The sequence below is a fragment of the Falco peregrinus genome, chromosome 14 (assembly GCF_023634155.1).
Source record: "Falco peregrinus isolate bFalPer1 chromosome 14, bFalPer1.pri, whole genome shotgun sequence".
In the NCBI taxonomy this organism is placed as follows: domain Eukaryota; kingdom Metazoa; phylum Chordata; class Aves; order Falconiformes; family Falconidae; genus Falco; species Falco peregrinus.
The window spans coordinates 18,316,131-18,328,939 of NC_073734.1; the positions used below are offsets into that span (position 1 = coordinate 18,316,131).

At 42.4% G+C, this 12,809-nt stretch overlaps 2 protein-coding genes across 7 annotated transcripts in view; both read left to right on the plus strand.

Moving 5' to 3' along the window:
- CNEP1R1 (CTD nuclear envelope phosphatase 1 regulatory subunit 1) lies at nt 1-7,131 on the plus strand. Of its 3 annotated transcripts, none has more exons than XR_003553002.2 (7): nt 22-130; nt 2,410-2,481; nt 4,712-4,785; nt 5,145-5,254; nt 5,376-5,430; nt 5,680-5,780; nt 7,003-7,131. XR_003553002.2 is itself a non-coding variant. In XM_005233844.4 (6 exons), exons 1-6 carry the CDS (start codon nt 106-108, stop codon nt 5,719-5,721), a joined length of 378 nt encoding a protein of 125 aa, XP_005233901.1. In that variant the 5' UTR covers nt 1-105; the 3' UTR covers nt 5,722-6,971. The 3 variants fall into 3 exon arrangements, 1 of the variants encoding a protein (XP_005233901.1); XR_001226465.3 differs by lacking the exon at nt 7,003-7,131 and adding an exon at nt 6,210-6,971; XM_005233844.4 differs by lacking the exon at nt 7,003-7,131 and having other exon boundaries at nt 1-130; nt 5,680-6,971.
- The window catches only part of HEATR3 (HEAT repeat containing 3), a 22,842-nt gene continuing 17,063 nt past the window's right edge, over nt 7,031-12,809 (plus strand). Inside the window, exons 1-4 of one of the 4 annotated variants that reach the window (XM_055818688.1) lie at nt 7,031-7,168; nt 9,086-9,258; nt 10,057-10,144; nt 11,107-11,219. In XM_055818688.1, coding sequence (XP_055674663.1) covers nt 9,212-9,258; nt 10,057-10,144; nt 11,107-11,219 — 248 coding nt within the window. In that variant the 5' untranslated portion in view covers nt 7,031-7,168; nt 9,086-9,211. Of the gene's footprint in view, nt 7,169-7,472; nt 7,634-9,085; nt 9,259-10,056; nt 10,145-10,304; nt 10,500-10,599; nt 10,686-11,106; nt 11,220-12,809 lie in introns of those variants that run through there. The other 3 variants (XM_055818687.1, XM_027781586.2, XM_027781587.2) reach the window with 3 other exon arrangements.

Here is a 12,809-nt window from a genome sequence, read left to right on the forward strand (position 1 = left end):
TGTTGTAGGGCTGGTGGGTGTGCGGGGCGGGCTGGGCAGCGGGCGGCGGGTGGCTGCGGGGCAGCGGGAGGCACGGCTGGTGCTCGCTGCCTCCGCCCGCCCGCCATGAACTCCCTGGACCAGGCTGAGGGTGAGTGCGGTGGCACGGAGCGAGCTCGCAGCTGCTGCTTCGGCGTGCTGGGACCTTCTGGTTCCGTGCCTGGGCTGCCTGAGCGCGCTGCCTCGTCCCTCTGGAGCGGGCCTCAGCGCGGCGCTGCCCTCAGGGGGGCGAAGCGGCCGCGGGAGGCCTCGGCTCCCTCTGCACGGCGCTCCCTGGGCCGGCGCTCCTTCTCGGCCCAGACAGGCGAGCTGGGGTGGGGGCTCCGGCGCCACCTCCGCATCTTGAGGCTCGGGGGTGGGCTGTCGAGGCTCTCTGGCCGCCCCGCGGGGCTGGGGAGCGGGGCCCGCCGGGAGGGCCTGCGCCGAGGGGCTCCGTGGCGGCCCCGCCAGCCGCTTCCCTCCCCGGGGGAGGGGGGAGCTGCACAGCGGACTTAGCCTTGTCGGTACCCGTTCTCGACAAGGCTTCTTGAGTTTAGCTTGTCAAAATCTGCTCGTGCTGCTTTAACTAGTTCTCCGCTCACGGGTTTTTACGTGAAATGCATGTCCTACGGCTTTGAGTCCCATCTGGCATAGACATCGCGCTGTGCCAAAGCAGCTCTTGCATTTGAAGAACATGACCTCAGAGAGCCCTCTCATGTCTGAGAGCGTTGATGGTTTGGGTTACAAGTTCTTTGAAGTTACGGTTTACAGGATGTCAAAACCCTGAAAGGAGATTTTAGTGGCTAAAAATAAGACTGGTAGAGATTTTTAAAATGCATCAGTGTCTCTGACACCAGGTGTTTTGTAGCAGATACTGGAGGTAGACACATCAACAAAAAATGATAGTCCGGCGTTGTTACGCCGTTCTTGCTATGTCTGTACAAACTGTAGGGGTCTGCTAGTTACAGCTGCCAGGTGCCAAAGTGATGAACTCTGAGAAGGTTCTTAGAACATGGATATCAAAAAATAAGTTAAAACTTTCAAATTCCTGGTTTTGGAAAGGTTTATTTTTTCTGACTTTTCTTTTAATTCTATCTATGTCAAACAAATGTTTTCCCGAGAACTGTGTTATCGATGGCTTGATTTTATGCCTACACGGTGCTATTTTTCAAGCAGCAGGTTTTCATGTGGTGCCTCATATTCCCCTTCCCACTTCAGCGACTAGTTTGTAGGGGTTTGTGCTAGTCAGGTAACAGTTAATTAGCTTCAATTGTTGGCAGTGGTTTAGCTTCCCCAGAAGGGAGGTGGAGCAGAGGCCATAACTACCAGGCTGTTAGCAGTAATTAAGACTAGTTAACTGTTTTGCGGCTGAAGTCGAGATGCTGTAATCTTCCCCCATTAATTCATCTGCAAACCACTTAGGAGTAACTGCACAGTTTGGAAACTGCGTTATTAATGATCATAATCGGTATATTTCTTCTAATCTTTTTCTTTAATTGCTTTATTATGATAGATAATTTGGCAATAGTTGCAAATTGAAGGAAAACATTTCCAGAGTAATGCGAACTGAAACATGTTAGCTGAAAGTTAATTTTATGCTAATGAAAACTTAACTCCAGGTAGTATTTTAGCTTTAACTGAAATGTTGTCGAAACACTAACCTTTTTGAACAGAATCTTAAATCTAACAGACTTCAGGTGAAACAGCTAAGATTTTTTTTTAAAAAAACCAACTCGGGGAGCACGAACTTGAAATGCTGCATGGCATTTAACAGCAATTTCAATGGAAAGACCATGGGAGAATGATGGCAATAAGAAGATCTATTTAAAGAAAAAAAAATTAAAACAAGATAATTGGGCTAGTGTTCTCTTTGGGGTTTTTTTGTGTGTGTGTATATATGTATCATGGCACTAAGTTTCTACAAAGTCATCAAAGCCATGCTGCTACAAATAACCCCTTGAACAGTTGGCAAATGGCCAACTTTTAAAAGTACCATTATATAGTAATAGAACTTAATTGTTTCCTGATGTACTTAAGACTCCTGTACTTTTTTCTCCTGTGTGTAAGGGCTATTTAAGCTATTTTAAATCTAACTCTTGGTAGTTTTAAAGATGTCTAAAATACTCTGATTTCTCAGGAACATCGATTTTCTTTTCTGTGAGTGAGACTGTTTCCTGCATGTAGTGTAACTTCACCATTGCACTTTTTAGCTGAAGTGGTATGAAGCTACTTCAGCTGTGTTTTTATTACATCTAAATGACTGTTGCATTTCTTTTCTCTGCCAGTTTAAGAAATGGGTGTGAAAAGAGGAAAAGTGAATTCCTTTTATCTTTTACATTAAGATTTGACTAACTAGATGATCTAATTATGCTTCATATACATCCTTCCCAGATCTCAAAGCTTTTGAAAGAAGACTTACTGAATATATTGCATGTTTGCAGCCAGCTACAGGACGTTGGAGAAGTAAGTTTGATGTTCCAAGGGATAAATAGGATTCTTCTGTCTTGCAAGTTTTTTAGATTTGCCAGTGTGTGGCTTTGATTTGTGTTGGCCCAAACAAAGATCTGTGCTTAACTGTCCTTAAAACTTCTGTTGCATACCTTCAAACACCCTGCAACAAGGTAATACAATATAACAGACTAATACTTTAGCCAGAATTAGAAAAATGAGGCCAATATTGAATTGGCTCACGGCTGAATTATTCTGGAAATAGTTGGGACAGTAAGCTGTTGTATTTATTTCTGTTTTGCTTTGGCTTTTTGTTGGTTTTGTTTTGAAGGCTCAGACTTCCCAGACAGTTGCTATAGTTACTTGAACTATGTGTGAATGGGTGAGATAGACCCTGTAAAATCGGAGGTGAAAAAGTTGCAACAGTGTGCCATAAGGGCAGAATATGACCTCATCTCTAACAGGCAAGTTTGAAGGAGGAGGGAAGGCAAAAAATACCACAGATATGCTGCCAGCTTTGGGATCGGTAGTCCATGGTGGAAATAGACTGCTTTCTTGTTGTGAGATTCTGCTGAAGTTTCCATACTCAAAGAATGCAGACATTTTTTAGAACATATAGAGTAGTGTCTTTCCTCCCAAGAGGGCAAGAGGTTAATTTCAAATGAAGGAAGTGGAGGAATGACCAGTTAAAAAGCAAAACCAACAAAAAAACAACCCCAAAGAACAACCAACCAGCCCCCACCCCCAAAGCCCCCTTGTTTCAGAGCAATTTGGTGGAAGCAGATATTTATGAGTAGATCTGCCCAGCCTGTGTGCATCTACTGTAGGAATGTGTTTGGCTTCCAGAATTGCTGTTTACTGTCATATACTACAAAAACCCAACAGAATACTGGAAACTTCTAAGCATATTTAAAAAAGGTTTGCATCACTAGTATTGTGTTCATCGGCAAACTTTTTTTCCTAACTGCTTGTTTTCCTAGTGTTGTTATTCATACAATAGAGGGACTTTTTACTTTAATTATAACGGGGTACTTAATGTTAACTTTTCCTCCTGTTATCCTGGGAAGAAAATACTTACTTATGTAGTGAAGAAGCTCTATGCTTTTGATAGGTCTTTGCCAACTTGCTTTTGAAAACATAACTAGTTAGGATTACTTTTTAATGTTGGTTTTAATTTTGTAATATCAATAAGGGTTATGCAACTCCATAGTAAATTATAGCAGTCTTACAAATCTGGAAGTAGTATTTCATGAGCATGTGGGTTTTGTTTTCAGATTCTGTCCTGTGATCCTAAAGTCTTTTTTTTGGTGGTGTGTTTTGTTTTCCTCCTCCTCCTCCGCCCCCAGGCCCAGTAAATGCCTTTATTTGTATCCAGAACTTCAAGCTCCACAGAAAACATCCAGATCTGCCAAATGTCCACTGAAAGCTGCAAGCCTTTATGGGTGTGCGATAGAACACAAGCTTTCTCTACCTTTATACTTGTTCTGTTTTCTTTTTCCATCACCCCCTGTTTCCCAACCCCCTGTAGTCTCAAAATCAGTCTAATATCTTGTGTTACTCTGATATGTATCTAGTATTATCCATTTACAGTGAATTGATTATTCTTTCTAAGCCATTCTGGATGTGTAGAAGCTTTTGTTAATCTTCACGTGCTAATGCCAACATGCCTTCTGAATGTTGTTTAACTTTTGTGTTTTTTTCTGTGTCAGCTTTCCTTGCTTGTAATTGTGTTGGTTGGGGTGGGGTAGCATAACAAAATTTAGACGTACCACTGAAGCTGCTGGTGCTCAATGCCTCAGGCTTTTCTTATGTAGAAGAGCTAGCAGGACTGCAACTTTAGTTCTGCTCTGCCATTTAATGGTGTTGCATTTCTGTTGCCCAGACTGCATAAGCTCAAATAGCATACTGAACATTTAGTACAACTCCTAACTCAAGTCTTCCAACTCATCTTTTTTTGCTAACCGTGTTATTTTAGAAACTTCTGTTTCTTCAAAGCATCAGGATGTTTCTACTTGACACAATTTAGATTTTGGTACCTACTAGTCCTGTCCAGGAAACTTGTACAGAATCTTTATGGTTTCCCATAATAGAAGTTTCTTTGCCTGTTTTCATTGCTACCTTCCAAGTAGAAGCTTTTCTTCCTTCAGAAGTGGGAGAAGAAATAAATGCTTAAGAGCTGATGAAAAAAATACTTTTTAATAGGAGTCAGGATACTGTTTATGACTCTTGTTCTTTTCTTTATCAGTGATTCTGATAGTAGTATCAGTCTGCACAGCAACTGGTGCTTGGAACTGGTTAATAGACCCGGAGACACAAAAGGTAAAGATCAAGCTAATCTCAAATGTAGTCTTGTTTCAGACCTTGGTGCTGCAGTTGAACGGTATAGTATATTGAAAACTAAAAGGCTAAAGGTGGCTCTCCCATGAAGCTGGGAGATTGTTTTTGGTTAAGCTCTCAAGCTGTCTGGAATTGTTGTAGAATATGGAATATGTCCTGGGACAGTGCCTACCTAAATGCTACACCTTGAATGCTTACCTAAAGAATTCTTCAGAAGTACTTAGAAATGGCTAGGAGCAGTATTTTTTTTATTATTTTTTTTTTTTGCTAAGTGAATTACGCAGCAACTTTCTGTATGTTTTAGAAAGTGAACAGTGGCACTAATCTGCTTTCTTTCCTAGGTGTCATTTTTCACATCACTTTGGAATCACCCGTTTTTCACAATTAGCTGTATTACCCTAATAGGCTTGTTCTTTGCTGGAATACATAAAAGAGTGGTGGCACCATCAATGTATCCTTCAGTCGTGTTTGTTGTAGTTACTATTGTTACTGAAGCCTGTGCTAATACTTTTTCAAATTTTATTTACTCTGTGTACAAGTGTTAGCTGCTTTCCTTGACACAGTCCACACAGTATTGCAGCCCGATGTAGAACTGTTTTGGCAGAATATAATATGTCCTGTGATGATGTAAGTCTTAGTGGTTCATTGCCTAAACCTTGTTTTTTAAAAAAATGCAACTAATTTGAAAAGGCATATTTTTTTCTCTGAACAGCACTTGTATATGACTTAATGAATTCTGTCTATCTGTAAAACTGGAATGTAGAATACTTACGATTGTTCTACGTGTCGTTTGAAACTTAGCCTGCAAAATTGAACTTGAAGTGCAGTTGTTGGGCTCAACTTTCAGGCTCTAATTTTTTTTTTTCTGTCTTGCAGACTGGAAAGTTAATTTTGAAACCTAGGCCTCATGTTCAATAAGGGCTCTCTTCCTTCAGTTTTTTCCACTGCCATGGAAACCAAAAATGACCTTTTTTAAGGTAGTATGACAGCAAAAAAACAAACAGGACTGGTTGTCACTGCCTGGGAGTGCAAGTCTTACACAGTTGACAGTCAAAGTGTGCAATATTACTTTCTTGACTATTTATCCAAATTCTTTGTTATCATATTATCACTGCTTTTGCTACTTCCGATTACCTCTTTTTCAGTATTACTGTCACTTTTTTACTTCAGCTAGAACAGAACATACAGGTGGAGTATGTTAATCAGCTATGAAGTTGAACTTGAAAATCAAACCTCATTTGTGTTATGTGTGTTTGTAAGCTTGTAAATAGTGGATTGATGCCAATGTTCAGAAAAAGAAGTAATATTTGCTGTATGATTTTTTTTTTTTTTTGTTCTCATGAACAATATTGAAAGGAATACTTACCATTCCCATGATGTTTTATTAGCACACTTACTCATTACAGCTGTCCTTGTCTCCTGGTCACTCTTTTTGGATCTGGTTGGAAGGCTTGCAGAAAGACTGTCTGTGCTGGAGAAAACTGGTTTTACTGTTTAAAACTTTGCCTACATATCGAGGATCACATTTGTCAAGTTGTGTATATAGCGCACCAGCCACTTTCATTGTGGTCATACATCGCTCCTTGTTTGATCTGGTTCACAACACTGCTATTTTAATATTTTAATACTTTAATATTTTAAAAGTTGTCTTAAATATGCTTGTATGTTCCCGCTTGTAAGGTTGTACTGTATCTTAAGTCCACCTGACCATTCTGAGTGGATTTTTATGCAGTGATAGTCTGAATATGAAACTAGTATTGCAAATGTATAACCTAAGATTTGGTAAAGAAAACAGAGTGCCACAATAAAATAACATTTGTTATTAAGAGTGTTAAAAACAAGGTGTGGATGTTATACGCATAAAGCGTAGCTTTTGAATAGCTAAAGCTGTTAAAGAGTTTTAAGAGTTTTAAGTTGTTCAAGGTGCCTTTTTAATTGTTTCAGACTCTTTTAATTGACTAAATCTGCAAAGTGGTCACAGCTTTGGTAACTCCCTGCTATGAGGTAGACTGGCTTTTAAAGGAGCCTATTGATGTAACTTTGTCAGTTGAGACATTAACAATTATCTCCTGTAATTTTTCCAGTAAGTCTTCTGCCCATCTATTATTTTTAACTGCTGTATATTTTGTAGGTAAATGTGTATAAAATAAATTCTTTGTATAAACGGATGTTATTTTCTTTTGTACTGTGCAAATACAGATCTCAAACGAACACAAGAAGAACTTCAGAAGTTTATAGCTGAAAGTCTGTAACTTTTGTACCGGACCAACATTTCCTGTATTTGATGTGGTTCATATAATCTAAGACACTGACACCAGAGAGAAAGCCCTTCCCGTTTTCCATCCTACAGGTCGTTCCTGGTTCTGTAAGTGCTTTTAGAGGAAACCGTTTCGTTCGACGTTGTATCTCGTGTGAGTCTTTGCCCCGGGGCTGCACCCGGAGCCGGCACCCTGTGCTCGGCCGCGGCGGGCCGCCGCCTGCGGTCCGGGACGGCGGGGGGGCTCGTCTGGCTGCCCTCGCTGGAGGTGCTGGCCCGCTCCGTGCCCCCGGGGCCCGTGCCGGGGCTGCCGCTCCACCGTGCCCGCCCCGGGCAGCGAGCGGGCGGCTCGGGGCGCGGTGGGGCGGGCCCGGGGCGGGGCGGCGCCTGCGCGGGGGCGCACACGTGGGTGCTGGGTGCGCCGGCGCCGAGCGGCGCGGCGGCCGCGGAGCCATGGGCAAGAGCCGGGCGCGGCGGTTCCGCCGGGCCGCCTTCTGCCCCGCCGGCCCCGAGCCGCGCCGCGACGGGGAGAGCGGCCCCGAGGAGGAGCCGGCGGCGGAGCTGCTGGAGAAGGTGCGGGGGGGGGCGGGGGCGGGCTCGGCGCGGCACCCCACCCCCACCCCCGCCGGGGACCGGGGCAGCTCCGACCCTGCGGGGCTGCGCCCGCGGCGGGGGTGATGCGAGGTGGCGGGCGAAGGACCGGGAGCGGGGCCGCCCGCTCTCGGGCGCGGGAAGCAGCCGGGGCCGCCCGCCCCTCCTGCCGCCACCGCGTCGCTTCCCCGGCGTCACGGCTGCGCCCGCCGGCGGCTGGGCGGGGAGGGGCGGCTGCTGCCTTCGCCCCAGCGCCCCGTCCGGCCTCTCGTTCTCACCTTCCTGGCCGGTTCAGAGGGGCGGGGGCAGCGCGGGGACTGCTCTGTGCCCCCCGTCCCAGGGGGGGCTCCGAGGGGCCCGTGCAGTGCTTGTCCTCGGTCCGCTCGGCTGGAGCGGCTTCCTGTAGGTAGCCAGAGCGATGAGTTCTGGAGCTAGACGTGAGAAATAACTGATAAGAAATGCTGAGAATAACTGGGTTTGGCCACTGGCTGGCCGCGTTGCTGGGTTTGGTTTAAGTATTACAGATGAAAACTAGTTTAAACCTCCTCCTGTGCATGTGACTTTAGAATCAGAAGTAAAAATCTGTTTCCATTTAAGTAAATAAATCCCCTTTGTGCGATTCAACTAACTGAACTCATTGAACAAATCACTGCTTGATTGTTCTTCTGGACTAACCTGGTTAGGCTTAAAAAAATATGAATACAGTCGCACAGGTGAGGATAAATGGGGAGACCTCTGTCAGTTTCAGTGAGGCAGGATCGGATGTCCCACGCTTTCCACTGGGCTCTTCAGCAGATGTTTATCTTTCCTGTTAGATTTTCAGCAAACACCATGACCTTCCAGGATGGGCACTTCAGCTGTTTTATTATTTTTATGGTATCCAATTCTTACATCTCACCTGAACTTCTGTTAAAGCACAAGTCAGTGTTGTCTTGTGGATGCAGAGAGCACTTGCTCCTTGTCTTTAAATAGATGTTTTTAATCTAGAGGCTATTGTGTTTTCCTGTATTTTTTGGTTTTTTAGTTTGTCTTTATGGTGGCATGTTATGTCTGTTACACTTCCTTGATGGTGTTTCCCGACCCCCCCCCCCCCCCCCTTTGTCCATTTTTTTCAGCACATGGTAATGGGAACTAGATGGGAACTAGATGTGAGGTCTCACCAGTGCCAGCTAGTGTCAAACCTGTGTCTGAACTATGGCTCTTGCTAAACACTCAGTATTTGTCTAGTCGTATAGCTGACATGCATAACCCAGGAAAAGATTGAAAAGATTTATGAACTTCCATGGAAGTTAAAGGCTCTTGATTCCATTCAGGAGCAGTAAAACAGGAGCTATAGTGCTGGGCCTACGAAGCAAAAAGGCAGATCAATCTTTTAACTCAATAAAAACTTCCAGCTACCTTTGCCCCTGATCTGCCCTGTTTGTGTCTCCACAGCTGCAGCATCCAAGTGCTGAAGTGAGAGAGTATGCCTGTGCCAGCATTTCCAAGCTGTTGCAGCAGAAGCATGTAATCCCAGCCTTTTTGCAGAGAGATGTTGTCCGGTGTTTAGGACCATTGTTGATGGATCACAGTTTAGCTGTTCGTGAGACAGCTGCAGGTGCTCTTCGGTAAGCAATCGATAATACTCAGTTAGAATGAGGTATTCCTGGTATGGTAAAGAAGAGTAGGGTTTTGCTGTTAAAAGCTGTGAGCTTGAATGCCAGCCTCTCTTGCTTTAACTCCGTTTTGGGTAAGTATACCTACATTAGTCAAAAGTCCTTGAGAGAGGGGCTTTTCTCACTCCAGTAGGCTGCCATGAAACTTTAATGTCAGGAGCGGGATTTAAATTAGTTACTACCGTTTTGTCTACTCTCAGTGGAATGCGTTGCTTTCGATCCTTATCTTAAGAAAAAAATAAGCAGTAGTATGAAGAAACACAGAAAAATTGAACACTGTTAATACGGCATGTTGCGTCTTGGTAACACTTCAGGAGTGATAGGTTAGTTAGAGAATGCACATATCTGGCTCTTTGAGAAACTTGTAAATACTCAGCAGCATAATTTTGAGTTGGTGTTTTGTGATCAGACCTACAGCTTGCTTTATTTGTACAAAAATCTAATGCTAATACTTGTTAACATTCATGTTGTATCTTACGCTGAGTAATACCTAACAGAAGTTGTGTTTTAGGACAGATAAGCTTTCTAGTTATGCTAGACAAATAACTGAAAATAATTGTTTGTTTCCTAACACCAAAATTTTATTTATGGCAGGAAGGTGGAAGACTAAAGTTACTCATGAAGCGGGTGGATTTTTAAACAAGAAGTACTATAACCTTTAGAGAAGAATAATACAGAAAGTATTTTTTTTTTTTAAATTCCTGGAAAGTATTGTATCTGATCCAAAGCATTTACTTTTTTTCCCCACAGAAATCTGAGTGCTTGTGGAGGATTTGAAGTCTGTGATGACATGGTGACAAAAGATATCATGACACCCCTTGTTGCACTTCTGAAAGAGGTGTGTTTTGGTTTTATTCTGATTTTAAAACTGATCTAGCCATTGAATTACTCCATTTTCAAAGACAGCTCTAGTTTTGTAGCTCATATCAAGATAAGATATTTGAAAGATCTTTTCAAGGAATGTTTCAGTAGGTTTAACAGTACAAAAATCATTCCAGAGATTTCAAACCACTTGCTCCTGCCTCCTGACCTGCTAACTTGGGTCCATGGTGAGGTTTGCTGCCTAGGATGATTTTTGCATAAATGGTCTGGAGATTTTGGGTCTGGAACATCAGTCAAGACAAGTCTATTCTGTCAGTCAAGATCCAGATCCATCGTTTATGTTGCAGCATTATTCTAGTGAGGTTTTCTTGGTAAGTAATTTTGTCTAAATGAAAGCTTGGATTTACAGTTGGGTAGTTACTGCTATTGTAGAATACTCTGTACTGAATACCTATTCTTTGTTTGGTCCAGGTGTTGCAGTGCAGTTTGGAAATTGCATTGAATTCTGTCACCTGCTGTCTTTGTATGAACAGCCTTGAGCAATACCATCATTTTCTGTATGTTTCTTCCCCATTTTAAAATATGAGTAATAGCATTATTGTAATGCACAGCAAGTTATTAGCTGAATTAATCTTTGTGATTAGAAAGAACTGTTGAAAATTGCATACAGACTGTATTAGCAAGAAACAGCATTTCAAATTCTAAAATTGCTAAGTATTTCTTTATAACAAAATTGCGTCTGCGGACTACGGAATGCAAAGCAAGTCCTACAAGAGTCTTTCTTCAAGAGAAAAAAGTTACCAATGATATGATTCTGTTGTGGCCCAGTTTTCACAGAGAGTAGGAAACTAGTCAGGTTTTCTGGTAATAAACACTTCATGAGAGATCGCTCCATTCACTCTGCTGCTTATATTTTAAGGTTTTGCTTTTCTTCTTGGCTTGTTTATTTCCCAACCCTGGTTCTCTTTTTGGTTGTAGTGTAGCACTGGACTAGATGCTAACCAGCTCTCTCCAAAGAAATGCAGAGAGACGAACAAAAATTATGTTGAAGACATAGCCAATGAAGCTATTAATTTGCTGTGGAATGTATGGTAAGTGCTGTGTAAACACTGGCCTTCTGGAAGAGGTAAATTAAATTGTTACTGCAAAGGAGCATGGTAATTGAGGCAGAAAAGAAATGACTCTCCTTGCATGGGAAGATGTATTTGGCTGCTGATTCTGATTTCTGATTGTGTTGCTCTTACACTTGCCTTTAATAAACGGCAAGCCCTCATTTGATCTGAAATACAAGTTTATCTTCTACCATAAATTACTTCTGTAAATGAAGGATTCTAAAAGTGCACAAAGTTGGTCATTAGTTTTAGGAGAGTGACAAAATTATTTTTTCTGTTGGTTGTTCATCTAAAATTCTGATACAGTTTTCTGAACGTGTTCTGTCATAGTCTGCGGTACAGTTTGGGTTGTAGGATCTCGCATGTAGTTCCTGTATATCCTTGTCATGATACGGGAGATGGAAGAAATGAAATTCTGATCAGTGGACTGCTGTGCTCTGGGAATATGACGAGTTCTTGTACTGCTTTCTCCCTCTGCATGTCATCCCAAAAGTTGATACTAAATGTTTGGAGAAACTGTGCCTTAGGGACTGAGGCACTGACACAAATTACTTAAGTACGTGAGAAAGAATGTGAATTGTTCAATTAGTAGTTTACACAGGAAACACCAGGTGAAGGAAGAGAAATGGCAACACTATTAATACAGAAATGGCTATAAACGTTGAAGTGATGCAAAGCTTTTCCGAAAGTTCTCCTTGAATGTTGTGTTGTTTGTTTTGTAATGGCTCTGTGTCATTATACACTTTGGTCCATACAGAATTTTGTACTATACAGTATTTCAGTGGAGCTGCCTCTGTGGCTGTATGGTATGGCTGCTGACTTGAGGCCTTATTTGTAAACTGTGTTTTTATTTTTAGGAATTGGAATCTAGAACAGTAGAGAGATTGCTTGCTTGGCACCTTACACAGAATACATGACCCTTTGTAACTCTTGACTCAACAATGTTTTGCTTTCATTTTTATTACTGCTTTTGTAGACATAAGTGCTTTGAAACAGGAACTAAATTGTTACGTGTGCTATAAATCACTTTAGTATTTTGAACTTTGTGACAATAACCATGAACTGCTGACTTAGTTGCTAAGTTTGGCACTGATAAAATTTGGGCCGGTATTAATGCTGAGACATAATATTTTCAGAAGTAAATTTTTGAAGACCCTTGTAGCTAGTTAGGTCCTATGCTTTTTCAATTTGAATTTGTCTTTTATCAATATATGAGTTTAAAAATGGGAAGAGCTGTAAAAAATTGAAGAAATACAAATCTCACTATTAGATAATTAAGGTAAATGTCATATTTAGCGTTGATTTAGCATGCATTTCTGAATGTTAAGAGCAGTCATTTTCTGGAGTAAGTCGGTATTAATGTGAAAGGCAACAGCCCGCTCTGTTGTTGGTGGGTTTGTGGATGTAGTGTTCCACGGGTGCGGAAAGCCCTGGGCTGGCTTGGAGCCCACAGCTGTAAGCTGCCTTTCACACTCTGGCTGGCTCTGTCTGCATGAGACTGTACTTAGGCTCCCAAATCAGCTCTCTGTGAGGAAGCAGCTGGCAGAAGGCAGCTTTCCTCAAAGGTGT